The sequence below is a fragment of the Onthophagus taurus genome, chromosome 10 (assembly GCF_036711975.1).
Source record: "Onthophagus taurus isolate NC chromosome 10, IU_Otau_3.0, whole genome shotgun sequence".
NCBI lineage: Eukaryota > Metazoa > Arthropoda > Insecta > Coleoptera > Scarabaeidae > Onthophagus > Onthophagus taurus.
The window spans coordinates 11,531,465-11,542,800 of NC_091975.1; the positions used below are offsets into that span (position 1 = coordinate 11,531,465).

The window sequence follows — 11,336 nt, forward strand, 5'->3', positions numbered from 1 at the left end:
GTATTCCTGGAAATTTCATTAATATTATCTCATAGTTTTTATAACATATCATAAACTACAATCTTTAAGCTTCAATTTAACATACATATCATATCATGATTCTCAAAATTATAGTAGATATGATTTTTTTAAATTTAGTATTATTTTTGACAATTCTTTATTAATTTTTTCATGGATATTTCAATAATATTACATATCAGTTTTCATATATTATCATAAACTACCGTCTTTAAGCTTCAATTTAACATACAAATCATATCATGATTCTTAAAACCATAGATGATATGATTTTTTTAAATTCATATTATTTTTGATGAATAATTAACAATTTCTTCTTTAATAATTTTATCCTGGATATTTTAATAATATTACCTAATAGTTTTTATATCATATCATAAACTACAATCTTTAAGCTTCAATTTAACATATATATCATATCATGATTCTTAAAAACACAGATGATATGGTTTTTTGAAAATGTCGTACTTTTTTTATTTATAATTATGACAATTTCTTCTTCAACAATTTATTCCTGGAAATTTCATTAATATTATCTCATAGTTTTTATATCATATTATAAACTACAATCTTTAAGCTTCAATTTAACATACAAATCATATCATAATTCTCAAAATTATAGTAAATATGATTTTTTTAAATTTAGTATTATTTTTGACAATTCTTTATTAATTTTTTCCTGGATATTTTAATAATATTAGCTATCAGTTTTCATATATTATCATAAACTACAGTCTTTAACCTTCAATTTAATATACAAATCATATCATGATTCTTAAAACCATAGATGATATGGTTTCTTGAAAATTTCATATTCTTTATAATTTATAAATTTGACAATATCTTTTTTAGCAATGTATTCCTGGAAATTTCATTAATATTATTTCATAGTTTTTATATCAGATCATAAACTACAATCTTTAAGCTTCAATTTAACATACATATCATATCGTGATTCTCAAAAATATAGTAGATATAATTTTTTTTAAATTTCGTATTATTTTTGAAGAATAATTAACAATTTCTTCTTTAATAATTTTTTCCTGGATATTTTAATAATGTTACCTAATAGCTTTTATATCATATCATAAACTACTATCTTTAAGCTTCAATTTAACATACAAATCATATCATGATTCTTAAAAATGCAGATGATATGGTTTTTTGAAAATTTTGTACTCTTTCTTATTTATAATTATGACAATTTCTTCATCAACAATGTATTCCTGGAAATTTCATTAATATTATCTCATAGTTTTTATATCATATCATAAACTACAATCTTTAAGCTTCAATTTAACAAACATATCATATCATGATTCTCAAAAATACAAATGATATGATATTTTTAAAAAATCGTACAATATTATCTTATCATTTTTATATCTCATCATTAATTACAATCTTTAATCTTCAATTTAACATAGAAATCACATCAAGATACTTAAAAATACTTTAAAAAACACTTTATTTCTAACTTTTTAGCGAACACTGTATTAATTCAATAATTAACATCACTTCAAACCAGATTTTTTGCACCGATATCATTGTTTTGTTTATTACCGCCTCCGTTATAACCCCACTTAATGTTTACGATTAGCGTTAGCTATATAAACGGGAAAATAAAGTCACGGGCCACCTGACATTCAGATTATCAGCAAACTCAGCCAACAAAACGTTCTAAATACGAACTCTAACACGATTACGACCAACGTGCCTTCTATAAATAACTTGAAAACATTTCGCATTAAATTTAGTGCAGCTAGTTAAAGTGAAGTTTTGAATCAACAGAGATGGATGAAAACATAGTTTTTGATTTAATGAACGGTACAGAGCAGGTTCGAAGTGTTTTTGTGAAATTATCGCGAGGACCTGAAAATAATGTTTCGGGAAAAGCGTTTACTAAATTTTTTAAAGGAATGGGATCCATGTTTTATCTCATGGATAATAAGGAAGTTAGTTATGAAAATCCAGATCAAGTTCCTGATTTTATTAGAGATGTAATATATTTTTTCACCCATATTTTTGATTATTTATAACAATTTTTTTCGTTTTAGGCAACACCTTATTTCTTAATTTTTATGTTAATCGAAAACATAATTTTATGGATCGAAAAGAAGCCTTTGATGCGACTCAACGATGGTGTTACAAGCGCAGCTCTTGGGATGATCCAAAGATGCGGGCAGTGAGTATTTTTTTTAAACCCCATTTCGGTTTTTATAAAAATTTAGATTGAAATTTATTGCGACTCTCTCAATAGCCTCGGGCTTAATTGAATTTTGCATTTTCAAGCTGTTGTGTTGGTGAGTTTTCGATCGATACAACTTGAAGCGAAGCTTCGGAGCTTTCAGGTTGATTAAAAAAAGATCTCCTAATTGAAATTCAATTCGTTATCGAATTTTTTAAACGATAATCTAAAAATAAATCTAAAAACACTTCACCATAACATCCTCAAGATTCCTTATCTTATTTGCTGGAGACAATATTTATGCAAAAATCTTATCTGTGTTTATGAGATGTTCTCTCCAAGTACTAATTGGAGTTAAAGTTCAAAGATTAAATCATAAAAATTAACACATGTTTATTTTTTTTACGTACAAAATCTTATTTTAGACACTTTTTTGATACAACAGCGACATAGTACTTTTCAAAATCATGTAATTAACATATTTAGGACGTAATAATTCTAAAAATAATATTTGTTTTGGTCGGCGTTGACCCTGACATATAAAATGATGATAATATTGGTGATCATAACTTTGAGGCACTTTGGAACGAAAACGATACAAATTAAGACAATTCATTGATATTTAGCACAATTCATTTTAATTCGACTAATGAATATGTTGAAACCCAAAAACGTTGAAGAAATTAAAAAAAAGATGGTCATCAGAATCAGATGTTTAGAGATATCAAAGACAATGTTGATGGATCGTTGACTAATTTGGTGTTATAGACGATGTTGAAGTAGATCAGGGACGATATTCGATAATAATAAGTTTGATGTTGAAGAATATCATGGATAATGTTTGGTGATATCAATTATGATGTGTTGTAAGGAAGATGTTAAGAAATGTCAGAAATCATGTTGAGGGATATAAACTTGAAAGGCTTCAGAGATGATGTAAAGAGCTAGGACAGACTTGAAAAATGTGAGGAATTATATGGAAGGATGTCTTTGACGATGTTATGAAATGATGTTAAAGATGCTGAGAATGTTGGAAGATATCATTTGATCAATAAATATGACAAATTCTTCTTCAACCATTTATTCCTGGAAATTTCATTAATTTTACCGAATAGTTTTTTTATCATATCATAAACTACAATCTTTAAGCTTTAATTTAACATACAAATCATATCATGATTCTTAAAAATGCAGATGATATGATTTTTTGAAAATTTCGTATTATTTTTTATGCATAATTGTCAATTTCTTCTTTAATAATTTTTATCTGGAAATTTCAATAATATTACCTAATAGTTTTTATATCATATCATAAACTACAATCTTTAAGCTTCATTTTAACATACATATCATATCATGATTCTTAAAAATGCAGATGCTATGGTTTTTTGAAAATTTCATAATCTTTATGATTTATAAATTTAACAATTTCTTCTTTAACAATTTATTCCTGGAAATGTCGTTAATATTATCTCATAGTTTTTAGATAATATCATAAACTACAACCTTTAAGCTTCAATTTAACATACAAATCATATCATGATTCTTAACAATTCAGATGCTATGGTTTTTTGAAAATTTCATAATCTTTATGATTTATAAATTTAACAATTTCTTCTTTAGCAATTTATTCCTGGAAATTTCGTTAATATTATCTCATAGTTTTTATATCATGTCATAAACTACAAGCTTTAAGCTTCAATTTAACATACAAATCATACCATGATTCTTAAAAATGTAGATGATATGGTTTTTTGAAAATTTCGTACTTTTTGATTTATAAGTATGACAATTTCTTCTTCAACAATTTATTCCTGGAAATTTTATTAATATTATTTTATCGTTTTTATATCATATCATAAAGTACAATCTTTAAGCTTTAATTTATCATACATATCATATCATGATTCTTAACAATGCAAATGATATGATTTTTTGAAAATTTCGTATTATTTTTTATGCATAATTGTCAATTTCTTCTTTAATAATTTTTTCCTGGAAATTTCATTAATATTACCTAATAGTTTTTATATCATATCATAAACTACAAGCTTTAAGCTTCCATTTAACATACATATCATATCATGATTCTTAAAAATGCAGATGATATGGTTTTTTGAAAATGTCGTACTTTTTGATTTATAAATATTACAATTTCTTCTTCAACAATTTATTCCTGGAAATTTTATTAATATTATCTTATCGTTTTTATATCATATCATAAAGTACAATCTTTAACCTTTAATTTATCATACATATCATATCATGATTCTTAAAAATGCAGATGATATGATTTTTTGAAAATTTCACATAATTTTTGATTCATAAATTTGACAGTTTCCTCTTTAATAATTTTTTTTTCAAAATTTTTATAATATTATCTTATAACTTTTACATCATATCATAAACTAGAATGTTTAAGCTACAATTTAACATATGTATTATATCATGATTCTTAAAAATAGAGATGATATGATTTTTTGAAAATTTCATATAATTTTTGATTCATAAATTTGACAGTTTCCTCTTTAATAATTTTTTTTTCAAAATTTTAATAATATTATCTTATAACTTTTATATCATATCATAAACTACAATCTTTAAGCTTCAATTTAACATACAAATCATATCATGATTCTTAAAAATGCAGATGATATGGTTTTTTGAAAATTTCGTACTTTTTGATTTATAAATATGACAATTTATTCTTCAACAATTTATTCCTGGAAATTTCATTAATATTATCTCATAGTTTTTATATCATATCATAAAATACAATCTTTAAGCTTTAATTTAACATACAAATTATATCATGATTTTTAAAAATGCAGATGATATGATTTTTTGAAAATTTCGTATTATTTTTGATGAATAATTGTCAATTTCTTCTTTAATAATTTTTTTACAATCTTTAAGCTTTAATTTAACATACATATCATATCATGATTATCAAAATTATAGTAGATATGATTTTTTTAAAATTTAGTATTATTTTTGCCAATTACTTCTTTAATAATTTTTTCCTGGATATTTCAATAATGTTATCTATCAGTTTTCATATATTATCATAAACTACAGTCTTTAAGCTTCAATTTAACATACAAATCATATCATGATTCTTAAAAACATAGATGATATGGTTTTTTGAAAATTTCATATTCTTTATGATTTATAAATTTGACAATTTCTTCTTTAACAATTTATTCCTGGAAATTTAATTAATATTACTTAACTGTTTTAATATCATATCATAAACTGCAATCTTTAAGCGTCAATTTAACATACTGATTCTAAAATAGAATCATATAATGATTCTTAAAAATACAGATGATATAATTTTTTGAAAATATCGTATTCTTTATGATATATAAATTTGACAATTTCTTCTTCAACAATTTATTCCTAGAAATTTCATTAATATTATCTGATAGTTTTTGTATCATATCATAAACTACAATCTTTAAGCTATAATTTAACATATATTTCATATCATGATTCTCAAAATTATAGTAGATATGATTTTTTTAAATGTAGTATTATTTTTGATAATTACTTCTTTAATAATTTTTTCCTGGATATTTCAATAATATTACCTATCAGTTGTCATATATTATTATAAACTACGGTCTTTAAGCTTCAATTTAACATACAAATCATATCATGATTCTTAAAAACATAGATGATATGGTTTTCTGAAAATATCGTATTCTTTATGATATATAAATTTGACAATTTCTTCTTCAACAATGTATTCCTGGAAATTTCATTAATATTATCTCATAGTTTTTATATCATATCATAAACTACAATCTTTAAGCTCCAATTTAACATGCATATCATATCGTGATTCTCAAAAATATAGTAGATATGATTTTTTTAAAATTTCGTATTATTTTTGATGAATAATTAACAATTTCTTCTTTAATAATTTTTTCCTGGACATTTTAATAATATTACCTAATAGTTTTTATATCATATCATAAACTACAATCTTTAAGCTTCAATTTAACATACATATCATATCGTGATACTCAAAAATATAGTAGATATGATTTTTTTAAAATTTCGTATTATTTTTGATGAATAATTAACAATTTTTTCCTGGATATTTTAATAATATTACCTAATAGTTTTTATATCATATCATAAACTACAATCTTTAAGCTTCAATTTAACATACATATCATATCGTGATTCTCAAAAATATAGTAGGTATGATTTTTTTTTAATTTCGTATTATTTTTGATGAATAATTAACAATTTCTTCTTTAATAATTTTTTCCTGGATATTTTAATAATATTACCTAATAGTTTTCATATAATATCATAAACTAGAAGCTTTCAGCTTCAATTTAACATACAAATCATATCATGATTCTTAAAAATACAGATGAAATGATTTTTTGAAAATATCGTATTCTTTATGATATATAAATTTGACAATTTCTTCTTTAATAATTTTTTCCTGGATATTTTAATAATATTACCTAACAGTTTTTATATCATATCATAAACTACAATCTTTAAGCTTCAATTTAACATACATATCATATCGTGATTCTCAAAAATATAGTAGATATGATTTTTTTTAAATTTCGTATTATTTTTTATGAATAATTAACAATTTTTTCCTGGATATTTTAATAATATTACCTAATAGTATTTATATCATATCATAAACTACAATCTTTAAGCTTCAATTTAACATATATATCATATCGTGATACTCAAAAATATAGTAGATATGGTTTTTTTTAAATTTCGTATTATTTTTGATGAATAATTAACAATTTCTTCTTTAATAATTTTTTTCTGAATAGTTTAATGATATTACCTAATAGTTTTCATATAATATCATAAACTAGAAGCTTTCAGCTTCAATTTAACATACATATCATATCGTGATACTCAAAAATATAGTAGATATGGTTTTTTTTAAATTTCGTATTATTTTTGATGAATAATTAACAATTTCTTCTTTAATAATTTTTTTCTGGATAGTTTAATAATGTTACCTAATAGTTTTCATATAATATCATAAACTAGAAGCTTTCAGCTTCAATTTAACATACATATCATATCGTGATACTCAAAAATATAGTAGATATGATTTTTTTAAAATTTCGTATTATTTTTGATGAATAATTAACAATTTTTTCCTGGATATTTTAATAATATTACCTAATAGTTTTTATATCATATCATAAACTACAATCTTTAAGCTTCAATTTAACATACATATCATATCGTGATTCTCAAAAATATAGTAGGTATGTTTTTTTTTAATTTCGTATTATTTTTGATGAATAATTAACAATTTCTTCTTTAATAATTTTTTCCTGGATATTTTAATAATATTACGTAATAGTTTTTATATCATATCATAAACTACAATCTTTAAGCTTCATTTTAACATACATATCATATCGTGATTCTCAAAAATATAGTAGATATGATTTTTTTTTAATTTCGTATTATTTTTGATGAATAATTAACAATTTCTTCTTTAATAATTTTTTCCTGGATATTTTAATAATATTACCTAATAGTTTTCATATAATATCATAAACTAGAAGCTTTCAGCTTCAATTTAACATACAAATCATATCATGATTCTTAAAAATACAGATGAAATGATTTTTTGAAAATATCGTATTCTTTATGATATATAAATTTGACAATTTCTTCTTTAATAATTTTTTCCTGGATATTTTAATAATATTACCTAACAGTTTTTATATCATATCATAAACTACAATCTTTAAGCTTCAATTTAACATACATATCATATCGTGATTCTCAAAAATATAGTAGATATGATTTTTTTTAAATTTCGTATTATTTTTTATGAATAATTAACAATTTTTTCCTGGATATTTTAATAATATTACCTAATAGTATTTATATCATATCATAAACTACAATCTTTAAGCTTCAATTTAACATACATATCATATCGTGATACTCAAAAATATAGTAGATATGGTTTTTTTTTAATTTCGTATTATTTTTGATGAATAATTAACAATTTCTTCTTTAATAATTTTTTTCTGGATAGTTTAATAATATTACCTAATAGTTTTCATATAATATCATAAACTAGAAGCTTTCAGCTTCAATTTAACATACATATCATATAATCATTATTAAAAATACAGATAATATGATTTTTTGAATATTTCAGTCAGCTACTTTTTTACTTCCCAGCTCTATTAAATCTCATTTTTCTGTTAAAAGTGTCATTATATTATTTTTCTATTATTAGTCTTTTTACAGTCCCACCCCATTCTGTTCAGTCTCTTCTTTTCATTACCAGTCTCATTTCAGTTTTTTTCTTTTCTGCCAAATCTATTTTCTTCTATTACTCGTCTCTTTACCTTAACTTTAGTCTATATCATGCGGTCTTTATCAATGCTGCCCAACTTTATTCAGTATCTTTCTTCTTGCTCTTCCAGTCTATGTTAAATAATTTTTTCTTTTTCCGTTTTTAGCCAGACAATTTTGTTATAATTAAATTTTGTAATAATTAAACGATTTTAATAATTAAATTACACAATTACTCCAAACGCATTTAAAAAGCGATTTTCATTCAATACCACTCCAATTAGAACGACGCTTTCAGTAAAATTAGAAAGACGCCATTTGAGAGTATTTGCAGTCGGCTTTTTCCGCGTGGAAATTGCATGAGCGTGCAGCTGACGTATATCAAATAGAAAATCACCAATTTCACAAAATCCACACTGTTGACCTTACTACTCCAAGAACGTCTAACAATTCAAATTATATTTTCAAAACGATTTAAAAACAATTTCATAAAAAATAACTTCTTTTTCTTATTATTTTCAGCATGTTATTTCGCGGTGCTGAAAGCTGGGCTTACATTTACATCTACGAACATTTCCGGGTGTTCGAACTTCCTTGGAAAAGTGCTTTTACTTTTTATGCTGCGGCCGTTGCGATCGATTTTTGTTATTATTGGGTTCACCGTGCTTCTCATGGTAAGTTAAAATAAGTAAGTTTTATAACGATTAGGAAAGTTTTTAATGAGGGTGGTCTTTTTAATTGATTCTTAAAACGTTTCAAAACTTTACTAATTGTAATAAGAAACTTTTTTTAATCCAACTTTAACGATTTTTTTTGTTCTAAATAGAAATTCATATTTTATGGGCCCAACACCAAGTTCATCATAGCTCGGAAGATTATAATTTAGGTGCAGCTTTGAGACAGCCGATTTTTCAAGGATGGGTCGCCTTTGTAAGTCTTTTTCCCCCCAATTTTCTTAAAATCATTAAAAAATATTTCTTTTTAGATGTTTTATTTACCTTTAGCCTTCTTTTTGCCACCATCCCATTTCATCGCCCACCAACAATTCAACACCCTCTTCCAATTTTGGATCCACACCCAAACCATCAACCATTTAGGCCCTTTGGAATACATTTTTAACACTCCTCGCCACCACCGAGTCCATCACGGGAGCAATTTGTATTGCTTGGATAAAAATTATGGAGGAGTCTTTATTTTTTGGGATCGCATTTTTGGGACTTTCGCCGAAGAAAGGAAAGATGAAGAGATCATTTATGGCTTGGTCTACAATCAACCCAGCTTTAACCCGGTTCATTTACAAACTTTTTACACCGTTTATGTTTTTAAGAGATTCAATGAAATGGAAGGGGTCAAAAATAAATTAAAAGCTGTCTTTTATGGACCGAGCTGGAAGCCGGGACATCCCAGATTAGGGCTAGAATCAGAAAAACCTCGAGTTGGACCCCGCAAAAAATACAACGTGAAATTACCAACTTGGTGTAACATCTACTTAATAATCCATTTCACGATTGTTATCTACTCATTACACGAATTGGGCCAAAAATACTTAGGGATGAATCCTTTGGTTGTTTTTGGATTCGTCTCTTACATCATCGCCTCCTTAACCACCATAGGAATGTTATTCGACAACAAACCATATTCTTGCGTCTTTGAATTATTGAGGTGCGTCATCTTAGTTACTCTAATTCAACGATTAGATTTCTCGGGGATCGTTAACCCCAACATTTTAACTTGTTTAGAAGTTTTCTTTTTACTCTCTGGGCTATTTTGGTTGTTACAAAGCACCAAGATACTCCAAGTCAAAGAAAAATTGAGCTAAAATCTAATTATTTAGTTAACTAAGATATTGTGATATAAAAAGTGATCGTTACGTGTTAGTTTTATAATGCGTTTTATGTAAATTTAAGATGTAAATAAAGTTGATTATAATTTAGACTTGGTTTTAGTTTTTTGTATTTTTCTCGATATTTATGGATCTGAGAAGAAAAGTGTAAAAGAACAAAATTGTTAATGATAAAGTTCACTACAACTTTTATACTAAAACTTTTTTTCTAAAACGTACCTAATCCCAGTACTACCAACTACAAGGTGTAAAAGCATGATTTCATCTAATTTTCAATTTTTCGAAGCTATCTCGATATTTAAGCATCTTGGAGCAAAAATTTAAAGAGCAATATTGTTAAGAATGCAGTTTTCTACAACTTTTATACTAAAAAGTTTTTTCAAAAACCAGTTCTACCAACAACAAGATATAAAAATTAAATTTTTTAACGATAATCGTGCATAATCGCATTTTTGGGTTCATACCTAGACTATGCTAACAGCTAGGCTAGATCTGGATATAAATTGTAATTTCTTGGTTTATTATGAACAATAATTATGCATTACATTTTTATCCTTCTGCTTTAGTTTAAAAGTTGTGAGCGATTTTTATAATTAAAACCATGCATCTTAGTATTTCGCAACTTTCGACTTCATACTTAGACTGTGCTAATTCCTAGGGTAGATCTGGTTATAAATTGGAATTTCTTGGTTTATTACGAACAATAATTATGCATTACATTTTTATCCCTCTGCTTTAGTTTAAAAGTTGTGAGCGATTTTTATAATTAAAACCATGCATCTTAGTATTTCGCAACTTTCGACTTCATACTTAGACTGTGCTAATTCCTAGGGTAGATCTGGTTATAAATTGTAATTTCTTGGTTTATTATGAACAATAATTATGCATTACATTTTTATCCCTCTGCTTTAGTTTAAAAGTTGTCAGCGATTTTTATAATTAAAACCATGCATCTTAGTATTT

General features: G+C 24.7%; 1 protein-coding gene across 1 annotated transcript; it reads left to right on the forward strand.

The window, feature by feature from the left end:
• Positions 1-1,585: 1,585 nt before the first annotated feature.
• Positions 1,586-10,463, forward strand: LOC111418305 (alkylglycerol monooxygenase-like). The gene is made up of 5 exons (XM_023050816.2): positions 1,586-2,018; positions 2,076-2,203; positions 9,053-9,204; positions 9,357-9,460; positions 9,516-10,463. Exons 1-5 carry the CDS (start codon positions 1,812-1,814, stop codon positions 10,347-10,349), a joined length of 1,425 nt encoding a protein of 474 aa, XP_022906584.1. The 5' UTR covers positions 1,586-1,811; the 3' UTR covers positions 10,350-10,463.
• The last annotated feature ends 873 nt before the right edge of the window (positions 10,464-11,336 follow it).